Source organism: Pseudonaja textilis, chromosome 5, assembly GCF_049901715.1.
Source record: "Pseudonaja textilis isolate UNSWEBS1 chromosome 5, rPseTex1.2, whole genome shotgun sequence".
Classification (NCBI taxonomy): Eukaryota; Metazoa; Chordata; class Lepidosauria; order Squamata; family Elapidae; genus Pseudonaja; species Pseudonaja textilis.
In genome coordinates this window covers 54,448,068-54,463,954 of record NC_141994.1, presented here as the reverse complement: position 1 = coordinate 54,463,954, position 15,887 = coordinate 54,448,068, and the positions used below count along the sequence as shown (strand labels likewise).

At 37.3% G+C, this 15,887-nt stretch overlaps 1 protein-coding gene across 28 annotated transcripts in view; it reads left to right on the top strand.

The window, feature by feature from the left end:
- MYBPC1 (myosin binding protein C1) overlaps positions 1–15,645 on the top strand; it is a 95,610-nt gene extending 79,965 nt beyond the window's left edge. For 18 of the 28 annotated variants that reach the window (XM_087934923.1, XM_087934921.1, XM_087934919.1 and 15 more), the window contains 5 exons: positions 801–940; positions 4,309–4,468; positions 5,888–6,024; positions 8,745–8,931; positions 14,945–15,645. In XM_087934923.1, the coding sequence (XP_087791049.1) occupies positions 801–940; positions 4,309–4,468; positions 5,888–6,024; positions 8,745–8,931; positions 14,945–15,045 (725 nt within the window). In that variant the 3' untranslated portion in view covers positions 15,046–15,645. Of the gene's footprint in view, positions 1–800; positions 941–4,308; positions 4,469–5,887; positions 6,025–8,744; positions 8,932–12,906; positions 12,944–14,944 lie in introns of all 28 variants that reach the window. The other 10 variants (XM_087934929.1, XM_087934937.1, XM_087934939.1 and 7 more) reach the window with 1 other exon arrangement.
- Positions 15,646–15,887: the final 242 nt, after the last annotated feature.

Here is a 15,887-nt window from a genome sequence, read left to right as displayed (position 1 = left end):
GACAAATTCTGATACATGTATAATGTATAATGAGGTATCAGACAAGAGCTGCAATTGACATACATCATTACAAACATCTTTAAAGCCAGTATGTTTTAGTATCATTAATGTGATAATGCCATGACACATGATGTCCTTTTGATCATCATGAAATGTCACTGTAAGAAAGTTAACAGAATAATAAGAGTTGGAAAGGACCTTGGAGGTCTTCTAGTCCAGCAAAGCTGGCTGAGGAATGCTGGGAGTTGAAGTCCACAAGTCTTAAAGTAGCCAAGGTTGGAGACCCCTGTTCTAGTCCAATCCCCTGCTCAGACAGAACACTCTATGTACCAGGTTATGATACCTCAATGCAAAGCCAACAATATCATAGTAACAATAGCTTGACTATCCTAACCTTCAGTTCTTGGCCATCCCAGCATCAAAAGATTACTATTTTTTTTTTTTTGTATCTTGCTGCTATTTTCATAAGCTGGCCTGAAAATCATTTGATAAAGTAAAATAAAATTTAAAAAGCAAAGCCGTGTTGCATAGGATGTGACTGAAAGAATTAAATGTAGTGAAATACGAGTGAATTTTTTTTGCGGTGGAAAACATTAACTGTCTTCAGATGCACTTGCAGCAGTGAGCAAAGTTGAACTGTCACTCAGAAATAGAGGAGGAAGTCGCATGAAGGAATCAGGGACAGGAAATGCCACCTTACGAAACTTTTGGCCATTCTTTAAAAGAACATTAAAACCTGCCAAACTGAGACAAGCTGGAAAAATGACTGTACTGTTAAAGTTTCCTCTTTACTGCTACAGATCGTCCAGGTCCACCCCAAGCAGTAAAAATTGCAGAAGTCTGGGGAGAAAATGTTGCTTTGGAATGGACACCACCAAAAGATGATGGCAATGCCAACATTACCGGTTACACAATTCAAAAAGCAGACAAAAAGAGTATGGTAGGTAGACTTTCTAACATGGCGAATCTCAGGATAAGCTGCCTGGTTCTCACATAGAAGGCCTCCAAACTCTGCTATTATTTGGGAATCTAAATGACTTTTGAAAACTGGAATATCTGCCATTTAAATGTTCTTAAACTGACACTTTTATAAAAGACCTTGTGTGAACATAATAAGTATCTTTGTCAGGTTGTCTTTGTTCCTGGTATTGTTACGTTCAAATGATTCCCTACAGCCTCACTGCTAAAGCTATCATATTTGTTTCTGCACATCTTCTTTATATATAATGATTTGCTTGTTTTCGGAGGTGGAGGGATTGAGTCAGACTTTAGGCTATTGCATTAAATTGGCTGCTGGTATAGTTATTTACTTATTGCTATTCCTATATTGCTATTCCTTATTATTGCTATTCCTATAAATTCTTGTTAGTTGCCCAGAGACAAACTGTGATAAAGGAGGTCATATAAGACTTCTAAGTTAGTTAGTGGCTGGATTGAAAATAGTTGAAAATAAAGTTAAAAAATAAAATTATTTATTAGGGATTTTTGAAGGGGTGTTTTCAGGGGTGTTTTCTACCGGTTCTGTCCACCTCTGTAGAACCGGTAGCTCTGAAGAGCAGCAGACATAGAACTGGTTCTATGTCTGCTGATGTTTTTGCCTGCCACCCACCTGGGCTCTTACCTGATCTTTATTTCCTGATTTTTCAACTTTAGCTGCCAAATGAGGCACAGCTGCAGTTAGAAAAGCGAGAAAAGAAGGCTGTTTCAAAGGCTGCTTCTCTGCAGGCTGTTGCTGCTGATTGCTCGGCTCGCAGCCTGCAGGGAAGCTTGTAAATCCCGAACCGGTAGTTAACCCTGTCGTATCCCACCCCTGGGTGTTTTGCTTTGATGAAGCTGTAAGCACCACTTAAAGGTACTTCACAATTATTCCTTTACTTTTAAAGCAGGAATGGGGTTTCCATGTTATTTCCTTTGAAATAGTTCAGAGCCACTATTAACATTTCCTCCTCAGAGCTCACATGACTGGAGAAGGTGGAGAAAACCCTGTGTTTTTGCCAACCCAAAAGGCCAAGAGAACTTTTGGGTTGGGTAGCAGTGTTGGAAGAAATATCCTTTGGGGTTCAGTTCCAAGTGGGGAAGAAAGACACTGGAAACATGGTGACTGCTTGGAAATATGGTTCACTGATGAGCAGGATCAGTTCTTGGGCAGAAAAAAGGGAAGAAATGCTGAGAGTCCCTGGGTTTTATGCCCTCTGTTGGGCTTTGAATTTGAACTTGTATTCTGATTGGTTGTCAGACTCCCATGGGGCCATGCAGGGGTAACTCTGTAGGTTGTCTTTTGAGTCCCAGGCTTGGTTGACTCTTTCTGGGTGATGATGTAATGAAAGGGCTTTGAGCAATTCCTATTATGGCTCTGCCTCAAGGAGGTAGATCTTTGTTATGTAGAATAGACTGGCCCAGGCCTTAATAAACAAAGGTGGGAGGCTGAGTTTCTGCCTCTCTGAATTTCTACTTCTCTTTTAGGGCAAATATTCTGTCTTTTTCATATATTCTAAAATATTTCATTTTTCTAGGATAGGGGTGAGTTTTAACTTCCAACAGCAGGCTGCGGGAACCTCATTCCTGCCTCCTAAGAGAGCATGAAGCAGACTGGGGGCACTGAGGGGGTGGCAGGATCAGCCCAAAGGATCTTTGGTGGCATTGAGAATCTTCCAGGATAGACTATTCCAGTGCAGGCCAGAGGGGATTCCATAACACACATCAAAAAGGCCAGCTGAGAGATATGATATCCCTTTGCTGCACGCTTAAGGCACTTCTGTCAAGGTAATTCATAACTTGTCCAAATGAATGGCTAGCAAAACAAAAGATTTCCTTTCACATCATGAGATCTTGAGAAACAGAATCAAAGTCAAACCAAAATAGAGGGTAAAAGAAAATGAAAATAAACAAGCTAAAAAAATTAACACATACCAAATTGAAGATGCGGTACAGATTAAACCACCAGGCTAGAAACCAGGAAGCTGTGAGTTCTAGTACTTCCTCTAAGCATGAACCCAATTGGGAGACTGGGCCAATAATTCTCTCTCAGCTCTTGGAGGGAGACCACGGCAAACCACTTCTGAAATCTTGCCAAAAATCTTGCCAAGACTTGTGCAGGAAGTTACCAGGAGTCAAGAAGGCACCAAAGCCAACAGATTGAGGAGGCTATACAAGATTAATTAACAATATTTTATATATGCTTCATGCAGTTAGCAGAAATCTATTTCTGGAAGTCTTTCTGTAGGGAGACCCATCTATTATCTACTTCAAGGTTTCTTTTCCCTGTGCCAAATTAAGATTTACTATCCCAGACTGATTTTTTTTCTGCCAGTTTTATCCTTTGTTGTGCTTTACTGGTTGAAGCCATTCAGAAAATATTTCTTTCAATATAAACACAGTGTAATATTTATATCTACGTTGAATAATAGTAATAACATTTATCTTTTCATCTATAGAAATAGCAGTAGCATTTAGGCTTATATATTCCCCCTGTGGTTGGACTTAAGTGTAATTTTGTAGTACAGTTTTGTAGTACACAAAATTGTCTGCTACAATGTCCTACCAGTCAATGATTACTTCAGCTTCAACTGCAACAATACAAGAGCACACAACAGATACAAACTCAATGTTAACCATTCCAAACTTGATTACAGAAAGTACGACTTCAGCAACAGAGTGATCAATGCCTGGAATGCACTACCTGACTCTGTTGTTACATCCTCAAATCCCCACTCCTTTAACCTCAAACTATCCACTATTGACCTCACCCCATTCCTAAGAGGTCTGTAAGGGTTGTGCATAAGTGCACAATTGTGCCTACCATCCCTGTCCTATTGAGCCCATTTATACGTACCTATTTCCTGTATTCTTACTCATATTTATATTTATATCTATTATCTTGTAAGCAATTGACAAATCAAATAAATAAATAAATAGACTGTCTGGGTAGTTTATAATATTGAAGCTTTATTTTCACATCGCACCCAACAATTTGAGTCCTCATTTTACCGGCCTTGGAAGGATGGAAGGCTGAGTCAACCTTAACCCCATCAGACTAGAACTCCAGGCTGTGGGCAGAATTAGCCTGCAATACTGCACTCTATATTACTATTTCATATGTTTAAATCCAAATGTACAGATAAACTTCTTTATTTAATATTGCATATCTCATTTGTCTTTTAAAGTGAGGGGTGCTTATAAAATGCAGTCATTCCTCAGGCTGCAACATAACACAGATAGATACTTCTGGATTGATGTCTCAGCCAGGCTACCCCGAGTGCATAACTCTTGTGGCATTACAAGCTCAGGTTAATTTGTTCTATCTTTCAGGAATGGTACACCGTCATTGAACATTACCACCGGACCGCTGCTACTATTACGGAACTTGTAATCGGAAATGAGTATTTCTTCCGCATTTTCTCTGAAAATATGTGCGGCCTCAGTGAGGATGCCACAAGAACAACAGAAAGTGCTGTGATTGCTAAGGATGGTTAGCTAAAACTCTGACATTCCTGAACTATCTCACACAAATACGACAATGGAAATCAGCTAAAAGAGATTTGGGAGGCTTATATTAATCTATTCATTATATTAAGCTGCCATAGTTTTAGCAACCATATCATTATGTAGCATAGCCAATCATGTTAATAATGAACATTGCAAATACTTTATTCTTTTAAAAAAATATTGTACAGTTTGGATGGAAAGGATAAAATAATGGAGACTCTGTTCTTGTTTGAGCTGTAACAGAAACACATCTACATTTGGAAGAGAAAAAAATGTTAAAATTACTTGGATTTTTTTTTTCATGCATCCCATCTGCTAAAAAGCATGGGTATTATATCTAATTTTCAAAAATACTAATTGGAAGCAAGGTATCCCATGTGGATTTTGCACAACATTGTCCTGTAGGTTCTCAGTAAAACTGAATGCACCATAATTATCAATATCAAGAAAAAGTCATTTGTGACTATTGACCTCTCTTGCACAGAGAAACATGGTCAGGAAAGTGACTTAAATGTTTCAAATAACAGCACTTTATCCAAAACTATTTAGGTGCCCTACGACCCTATTTTAAGGAAGATTTAAGGATCCTATGGATTCATGCCACCTTTACAAGAGAAATTTTCAGCCTTGTATCCATTCAGAACACCAGTATACATTAAACACGGTGTTTTGCTATCTTGAAGGGAGAAGAAATTTGTTTAGTTCACACTTTAGGCAGAGATAGTACATTTTCATTCTTTTCTTGAAAGATAATCTGCAATCCACCAGGCAAAGGATATAATGGTGGAAAACAGCTACTAGCCAATCAGAATGTCAAACCAATCAAAAACATTTTCTTCCTCTAATCTCATTTATTTTCTTTGAGGTATTAGATGACATACTTCTTCCTCTTTAATCCTGCCCAACAAAATCAATGGGCAAAAAAGATTAAGTTTTTTTAAAAAATTATAGGGAATTAGATTATGAGTCCACAAAACATAGAAGTTTCAAAGGTCCATATTCAATTTCTTTATATTTAGTGTTGTCTATAAATGTCATGGAAAAAAGTTTGAACTCTTATTCTAGAACTCTTGAAGGAAGAAATCTTTGATGATGTATCTTTTATTGTGGATAGTTTATAGAGTAGGTTGCAGACAACTGAACTGTACTATGCAGTATCTCTTCCCAGGATTATAGGTCAGCTGCAGAGGTTAGCTTCATGACCCAGGAAATAAAGTTGCTGCTTTTAAGAATTAGAAACACATACCACATTTACTTGCCAGTGCTTTCACAAGCCACATTGGAAGTATTACACAGTTCCACAATTTATTGATAAACTTTGTTCTTATGTAGATAGCAATTGGGGAAGTGAACATGTTACAAAATTCTGTCTTTTAGCAATTCTTGAACTTCTCTTTTGCAGGTAAAGTGTACAAAAATCCAGTTTATGAGGACTTCAATTTCACTGAACCACCAATGTTTACTCAGCCTTTAGTTAATACATATGCCATATCTGGTTATAATACAACTTTGAACTGCAGTGTCCGAGGAAATCCAAAGGTAAGATACTAATCTAGTAAGAATCACAAGTACACAAGAGATTTTAAAAAGATGTGGATAAGACAAATCAGATACAACAATATTTTTCAAACTTGGTAGTGTGAAGAAGTACGGACTTCATCTCCCAGAATTCCCCAGCCAGATACGTCCTCAAAATGGAACGGGCAAGTAACCTCTCCTCCTAAAAACCTCCTCATCTGCAGAAACTGAACATTACATATAAAAGTTCCACACATGTGCAGAGCCCCATTAGAACCTATATGTGTAATGTAGAATAGCAGTCCTCAACCTTTGTGGCTTGGTGGCCCGGCTGTGGGGGAGAAGAAGAGAACTGTACCATGAGTGCACGTTTATGTAGTCCTTCGACTGAGTGGTGGGCCAGCATGAACACGCAGCCCTTGCACCCATGCAGCCCTTGCATAAGCTGTGGGCTGGCACATACCCATGCAAGTGTCCACCAGCATGCCACAAGCACAAGTTGGGCTACACATGAACACTCTGGCCACCCGCTCATGCAACCCAATTCCAAATAAGGCACGGCTTGGGAGTGGGCCATGGGTTGGGGACCCCTGCTGTAGAACCTATATGCAATGGTGGGATTCAAATTGTTGGACCACCGGTTCCGTGGGCATGGCTTGGTGGGCGTGCTTTGCATGCACACAGCTTTTCTACTGACCTTCTCCTGCACTCTCCCTGTGTCTTCATCAGCTGACCTGCAGCAATCTGCTGTGTTGCGTGATGCAGCTGAGTCTCCAAAGGAGAAAATAGAGGTCAGTATGGAGCCAGGGTGGGTGAGTGGGCCCAGCAGCTGATCACTGAAGTGAACTGGTTCGCTCCCAGATGATCTTTGGAGCTACCAGTTGGGCCAAATAGGGACGATCTGGTAAAATCCCACCCCTGCCTATATGTGTGGACTTCAACTTCCAGAATTCTGGGAGTTGGAGGCCACATAGCTTCAATTGCCAAGATTAAGAAATGCGGAGGTATAAGACTGCTATTTCTTCATCTCACTTCTTGAACATTATACATATAGGTTCTAACGGGGTTCTGCATAGGTGCTGAACTTTTATAGTTCAGTTTCTGCAACTGAGGAGGTTTTTAAGAGGAAAGGTCACTTGCCCAGTGCATGTTGAGGACATACCTTCCATTCTCTCCTTAATACTTTTTCAACTATTGGGGGTCTGCATTATCTAGAACTTTCTGTGCTCTAGTTGGGTTAAAATTTATTTTTTTATTTAATACAGGGAAATATACTCATCTTTAACTGTAATAAATATTTTGAAATGTGAACTTTGGGGGAAAGAGAGTAGAGTGTCTCTGTGAGGTAGCATATGGCATTGTAACTCATGTAATATCCCCTGTTCGCAGTTGTAATAGCACCTAGAAAATCCATAGATGTAAATGCAAAACTGACCACTCAAATATACTTGTTACCAGGTAAACTGTTTGTTCTTCTGCTACATCACTCTAGAGCAAAATAAATAATTTCATCAGTGCCCCGATACAAACCTTCATTTCCCCATTTCATTGTGTTTGACCTCTTTTCCTTAATCTGATAATTATTTGAGTTTTTCTTAGAATTGGAAGCTAGCACAAATGCAATTTACCAGGGAGGGATGTTTACAATATCTGTCACAATACTTCATAAATTGCATGACGTCTTTATTTGAACCATATGTCAGATATATGGTTTTGCTCAGACTTGTTTCTATTTCTGTGCAAAGAACCTGAAGTTTGGCAATGAAATAGATTTCCTCCTAATTAAAATTAGGAAAAACTGTCCAATATTTCCTATATTATTCCCAAAGAAAATATATTTATATTGGGAGGACTGATGAGTTTTTAAAAATCTTACTATGATGAAAGCATTTGCATAAGGTATTCTTCTGGTTCTCCAGTTCCGGAATTTTGTTTTTATTAGATATATTAAAATAACCATCTTTGTTTAACACTTTTAATGGCTTCTTTTAATGGTGTAATGTGAAAACCATGTGTTCAATAAAAATGTATGTAAAATATGCATTTAAATACATATAAATACATACATATAAATATACATATGCATGTAAAATGTTGCATTTAAAAATAACATTTGAGAAAGGTGTCCCACAAACTAGCTGCAGAAATTGAAATATATTGCAGTTGTTGTTCATGAAATGAAAATTTAGCATTCCATAATATGTAGGTCTTTCAGAAGGGCAATCCCTAATTTTATGACCTTTTTTGCAGCAGTTGTTAAGCAAATATAGTGATTATTAAATGAATGTGGTGGTCATTAGGGAAACCCATTGTACCCAATGGCCATGAACCATCATCCCATGACCATGAGAAGCTGCAAATGGCCATAAATGCAGATCGATTGCCATCTACCCAAAATGCCATCATGTGATCATGAAGGATTGGGTAGCCATCATCTTTGAAACTGAGTCATAAGTAACTCCGGAGAGGTCCGTTGCAGCTTCAAACAGTCACTAAGCAACTGATCATAAATTGAGGATTATCTGTATTAGAGTTCTGTCATAATTAAATGAAAATTTTTGGGTAGATAGAATTTTAGGAAAAGTATGGAATGGACTTATCTGATAAAATAATTTGAAAATCTAAAAAAAAATAATCATTTATTTTAAGATGCCTTAAAACAGAAAATGGACCATCTACCTCATTAGCATCAGATTTTAGCATTATTTCCTATCTTCTCTGTCTATTTATTCTAACTGCAGCCCAAGATAACATGGATGAAAAATAAAATCATTATTATGAATGACCCACGTTACAGAATGTTTAGTAACCAGGGTGTTTGTACACTGGAGATTCGAAAACCCAGCCCCTATGATGGTGGCACATATACTTGCAAGGCAGTCAACAGTCTTGGTGAGGCTGAAGTTGAATGCAAATTGGAAGTCAGAGGTAAGATGGTCTTTGTTGGGTGGAGTAACTTTCTTTAGTATAAAAAAATAGCTGGGAGCAGGATGCCTTCCTTATTATGACAATTTTTGCCTCTTTTGCTTTGCGGGAAAACACATTTTCATGAATAAAATGTTAAAAGAAGTGTAACAATATTTGAATCAAATGTTTATGCTATACGGAGAGTATACAACATGGCAACATTTTGAATATCGTAAATATATCTGCACATCCATCAGAAATATGCCTTCAGGATATTTCCAGATTAAGGTAATACATAAAGAAGATTAGTAACTGGCTTACAATGTTCCATTTTTAACTTTAAAACAATTTAGTTACAAAATGATCCTATCTAACGAACAGTTTCTTACCTTCTTTCACTGAGCTCATACAAATATTCTGTAATGCACATTGTCTGTAGAATCTATATAGTTGTGATGGCAAACCTATGGCATGTGTGCCACAAGTGGCATCTGGAGCCATTTGTGTGGGCACATGAGCTCCAGCCAAACTTACCTGCACTGAGCATGTGTGCTCCTCCCAGCTACTGGAAGTGATGAAACAGGCCTGTTTTTCAGCCTGCAAAGTCTGCAGAGGCTTCCCTCGAGCCCCCCGGAGGTGAAAATGGCCTCTCCCAGGTTCTGAAAATGGGCACTTCTGATATTTCCGGAAGGCCCATCTTTCAGCATTCCGAGATTACAGACGCTTCCGTCGAGCCTCAGGGAGGCCGAAAAAGGCCTCAAATGGGCCGAAAATCAGCTGGGAGGCATGTGCATGCACAATGCAGGTAAGCGGGCAGGGGGGTACACATGCGCAGGGTCTGTGTGCATTGCAGTGTCTGTTCCAGCATACACACCATACTCTTATCACACGTGTGTGTGCTTTCGGCCAACCACAACAAAAAGGTTCACCATCACTGTTATATAGGTTCTAGACTCACTAATTTCTGCCTTTTGGGACTGCCTACCTTTTGTTTCCTACTTACTTCTCAATCTAGATCCGTAATTATACTATTATGACATTGAAAATCCAATGTGGCCCTCACTGACCATATAATACTTCTGGTTTGGTTAATTAGGGTATTTACTTGCTTTGGAATTTGTATTTTATCTATCTTGCCCAATGACTCAAGCAAGATAGAAGTGACCTGTCTTGGGCAATATAGCATTTACATTTCCTGATTGTCCCAGTTTTTCTGTTACCCACTTTTCTGCATAGAAGGCATGACCACATTTCAAGGAGTTCACTCTTCCACATCACATGATAATAGAACTACAACTCATTCATAAACATCTAAACTCATGCTTTCTGCAAATCCTATATGTGGTTGTTTCATTTCAATCCAGCAAAGAATGCCACCATGGGACATTCATAGCGTCTAATGTCTATGGCACTAGTAACCATGACTTAGGTACTACAGTTCTGAGCATTGAGACATTTTAGGGGTGCAAGAGTTGATCCAGTTACCTTGGAAAGAAACTACTGAAGGCTAGGCTGAAGGCTCCTGCTGAAGGCTCCTAGCCAAATATAATCATTTTTTTTCTTCACATTTCAGTTTTCATTCTTTATTTCTTCCCTTTGTTACCTAGAGATGGAAAGACTAAAAAGCCTCTATATTGAAAGCTTGGTTGCCAATTTTTTGCAATCATGAAGATATGTCTACTAACTATTTCACTGCAGTTGTGCTGGGGTTGGGTTATGCATTTTTTTTTCTTTCTTCGTTCTTCTTTTTCCACTTAATATTTATTAACTGAAATCCAGTACCTTTTATTCACTGCCTGCATGATCATCTATCATTAGGGCAGTTCAAAAAAATTACTACCAGTTCTGTGGGTGTGGCTTGGTGGGTGTGGCAGGGGAAGGATACTGTAAAATCTCCAATCAGAGGTGGTATTTGCCGGTTCTGAAGCAATCAATATTTTTCTCCTCCCTTGCTGAAAAACAAAGAATAACTTTTCCCATCCTGGTACCTTCTGGATGTGTAGGGATAACACCTTCCAGATTCTTAGCCAAAATGGCAAAGCTTGGAAAAGTCAAAGTCAACTTATAATAATTATTTGTTGTGGGAGACATGATATTGGCTTCCTCTAGAACTTGCCCATTGTTTAGTCTCTGCCCCTGCCTAAACTGGCACTGAGACATTCACCATCTGAGATGTCAAACAGAATAAGCTCCAAGAAACTAGTTATCCATGGTATTCGTCCAATAAAAAAGATGAGAGACTCTGAACATGTTGATTCTTTATAATTAAAAAAATGATGAGATGACTAGTTTCTTTTATTTTTATTTTTTCCAAAGACTTAGCAGATGGAAGAAAAGATAAGGCTCATTTCAATTAAGTCACACTGACTCAGGAATTTTCAGTTGAACAAGTCACTTTGGATCACTCCTAAAGCCACAATTAATTATTTCCAAGAAATGCCACTGGCATCAATAGAACTACCCTAAATTGCATATTCTGATTATGGAGCCCTAAGATATATAGATGCTTTAATATCACTCTGCAGTTTAATATTGGACAGAATGTTTTTTGTTTCTTTCTATGTGTTAGAAGCTTAAAAGAATTACAGTTGGTATTGCAAGTCTGAAAGAAAAGAAGAAGCTTAATAGTGTTAAATAGTGGTGCAATAGAATGTCAAATTAAACATTGCTCAATAAATCTGCAATGATATATTATGGAGAAATTTTGCCAGAAAAATCAATCTTCTTGGAGGAGCAGAAACTGGTGTTTAAAATCACATTCAGATGGACATTACCTTTCATTTTATCCCTTTCCTATTATATAAAACATGTTTGCATGATAAGTGTGTATTTCATACATGTTCTTCATCTTTGTTTCATGGCATACTTCTATGGCATGGGCAAAGAAGGTCAAATTAATCAAGACAAAAATAACTAATGTCTAGATTATAGTAACTAAATTTAAATTTTCATTTATCAATAAATATAGTCTTAGTTCCACTTTATTTTTTAAAAAAGTACATTCTTAATCAACATCAAATACTGTAGTTGTTTTCAATGACAAATGTATCATATGTTTGAAAAAGTAATTCTAAATAGTTTATATTCAAACGGGAAGAATTATGAAGAACAGAGCTGAATAAGTAATAAACAGTCTCTCAGTAGAATCACATCATCAGTGTTTAAATTGTCAAGAATAAAAATGATAACATATAATTTAATGATATATTAAGAAATCCACACACATGAGAATAAGCTCTGATAAGACACCATCAAATTGAGGAAATACAGGAATGTACAGAAAATTGTATAAAGTGACTTATAACCTGTAATATAATGATTTAGTAGCTAACTATACTGTATTTTAAGAAAATATTTTCCTCCTAGAAAAATGCATAGTTTAAAAGGCTAGTGCAGAATAAATACAACTTTGTTGTGCAAAAGTACATACTGGAATGTTAACTCGATACAGTAATGCTTGATAAATTTGCCTAGTAGTTATTCAAATAAAATAGATATAGATATAGATGGTTCAGTGTTATGCATATGGCTTTTTCCTATACTGAGAAACACTCTGGATACACTAGTGTGTGTGTGCGTGTACGTATATCTATATCTACAATTTTAATTTTAATTAAAATATTTTAATTTAGTTTAACCTAATTTTTTTTTTAGTCTTAGATTAGTGACACAATTAGATTGGCTCCTTTATATCTCTTAGATTAGTGTGGCAGCCAATCATTTGTGTTGTGCATAATTAATTAAGCTTTCTACATTAATGATAATGCTGAAAGTGTGCTAGATCCCTTCATCTTTTGACTTTCCATTGTCTTTCCATTCTCATTCTCTCTTTCTCCCTCTCTTTCTCTCATTCTCTTTCTTTCATGTGTTACATGACTAAGGAATTAAATCATCATCTTTTCATCCCTGTGGACATACTTTCACTCAATAAAGTCTGTATGTTTATGTTTAGGAAGTAAAGTGCTTACAACTTCTTTCTTTCTCTCTCTCCTGTAGTTACACAGTAAGGATTTTTGAATGTATGTCATCTAAGGTAAGCTTTCATATGGTCTCTGCATATGAAGCTTATTTCTATTGTCATGTCATACAAATCCTACCAAAGTATGGCATAATTTTCATTATGTCATTTAATGAAAATGGGGTAATAAAACCAATGTAGCAACGGACTGATTATTTGTATTGTGTTCTTAATTAACAACTCTCGCTGAGTCTGCTGAATAAATGCTTGCGCTAGCAGTTCCGGCTATGATGCCAACACTTACTAACAAGCTATAGAGGGAGTATTAAAGCATGAACCAGGTTAACAGTTTACTATACATAAATAAGCATAAATCACAGCATTTGATCCGTCTAATGCCAGTTATTTGCGTCAAGGTTCAGCCAGCTAAGAAGTAGTACTATTTAATTATACCCAACTCTTACCTCCTTTTCTTGAAAATGTACATTGCAGCAACTTTAAGGAACTAGTTTAAAGCATGCCAGATTTTGTGTGTCACAGCACAAAAAGGTAAAATAAAGAAAGGAAAGAAAAAGGAAGGAACAAAGAAAGAATGAAAAAGATCTATTTGACAACAGATTTAATTGCTCTAAGTTAAATCAAGTAGTTTCATTTCAGCTGAGTTGTGCACAGAATTGTTATTTGCATTTTTATTTGCTTGAATGTGCAATATATGTATCTCTGTGACAGTATATCACGAAATATAATCCATGGAGCTTTGAAAAGAATCTTGCATTTGATATTAATGGTGCAAACATTCAAAGGTAAGTTTTTTATAAAAGGGCATGGTTTTTTCCCCCTCTGTCTATCTCTAGCCAAGGCTGTCTTAAAGCAAAGCATTTCAGTGTTTGTTTGTTTTTTAACTATTGTTACTTCATTGAATCTCAGCAAGCTAAGGTAATTCTTGGAATTTAGACAATTAATATGGCCTCGATCCTTGTATGGAATTCTCATACCAACATCGCTAAACAATCCAAGAAAATGAGCATGAAGTTACTCTATTTCACTGGGTTGGCACTTTATGCATATTCTTGCATTATTGGTCTGGTAGATTTTATTAACTCCCACTGAAGCATAATATCAACCATTCCCACCTAGATAGAATGGTTTCAATAGCTGACAAATGTGTCGTGTGGTGAAAGTATTGATAGGGAGGTCATTGACTGCAGTAATATGATACTCAGGGGATAGTGATCATCAGTTCCAAAATGGCTGGCACAGATGGGCAATCAAAATCCCATCCCCCCTTTTATGTGTGTATGGTGCATGTGAGGCATGTTAAAAAGGACTGAGGCTTTGACTGCCCAGTTGCACCCACCATTTTGGTGGTGTTGACCCTCCCCTAGTTATATAGCTCAATATAACACTGTAACTGGGAATTGTAAAGAAGAAACGTGGAAGCGAAAACAGTCACATGGTTAAAATGTAATGCAGGCTTAATATCATTATTGTTTGAAGAAGAAAGTTGTTGGGTTGCCCTTGGTATTTTCCTTTTGAATATTCTTGATGGTACTACAGATATTATTTTGGATGACTTTCACTATGTGAACCTCCCTCCCACCAGCATCCTGCTGAGTCTCCTTTCTTCTCCTTCTCCCTCTCCCTTATTCCAATAATTAGAATATGGCTAAGCAACTTCACTTCAAAGCTTTTTCACTATGCTTGGTTTGGAGAATTTATGAAGACTCACACTATGAGTCTTTGATGAGTACCTGACAACTTTACAGCCACAAGAAAAATAACTTGACATTATTGGCAGCAACTTCATGCTGATCCATCAAGTCCCCATCCAATGGACAGTGAAAATGGTCAATGGAACATAGAATTCCTGACCAATCATTGTTGGAAGAATTTATTTCACTCACATGCAAAGAGGGAAAAAAAGTAGCAATTGTAGAGCAATCCTAAACCTATTTACACTAAAGGAAGCTCTGCTAAAATGATGGTATATTTCTCCTTTTGTAATTGCGCAAGTGTGTGCAGGTATAAAGAGCAAACCTATCCCTTTGGTTGTTTTCATAATTTTTTTGTCCTCAGGTGGTCTCTCGTTCTTCCGACTACTACTGCAAGGAGTACCTCCGCATATTGCGCAGTCCTATTTGAAAGAAATGGACGCCAGCAAGTATGGAAAAAAATAAATTCTGGCCCCAGTGCTTCTCTGCTTTTGCACCAGAAACTGCTAGCCACTCTGCAGCCTCTCATTTCTACCGTGATCCTCCTAAATCATATATATCGCACCTTCTGTTTTCCTCCTGTTCCTGGTGGAAAGAAAAACACACGCATGGATTGCCTTTCTTTTCTTTCTTTCTTTCTTTTTTTTTTTGAAGTTTAGTGAAATAAGCTGATGCTTACCTGCATTTTGTACTGTTGTGTATTTCTGTTTCCTTCTCTTTCCCCTCTCTTTTTTTAATGCAAAACAGAAGACAAGCTAAACAGATATGCATGAAAGTTCATTTTTAGTTTCTAATTTATATGTTTTAATTTTTGTGAAAAGCAGATGCTGCCACACCCAATAACGATGGAATCAGAACATACATCACCTCTTTTGATAAGCAAATAACATGCCTCCTGTGTACACATGATTTACAGCATTTAACCATTAATTGAGCTGAATGCATCTCAAGTTAAAAGGGTTCCCCCCCCACCCCCCATTGTTTATTTGTGAATCCAATTTCTTTAAGCTACTACAGGGGATATTTTTGGGTGATGTATAATAAAGCTGAAGTGTTTATGACCTAGTCACATATTTGGGATTCTTATGCTTATTTTATGTTAAGGTCTCACTGTTATTTTGTTTTCATAGTGTCTTGGCTTTTTGTCTGCAATTACAAACACTGGATTGTGGGCTGGGATGCAGATACACTTGCATATATATCCCTATCCATTACATTATTCCACTTGGGGGTAAGCACTGTTGTATAAAGCCATTGAAGAAAGAAAAATTAAAAGCATCGTATCAGAAAAAGAAATATCATATAAG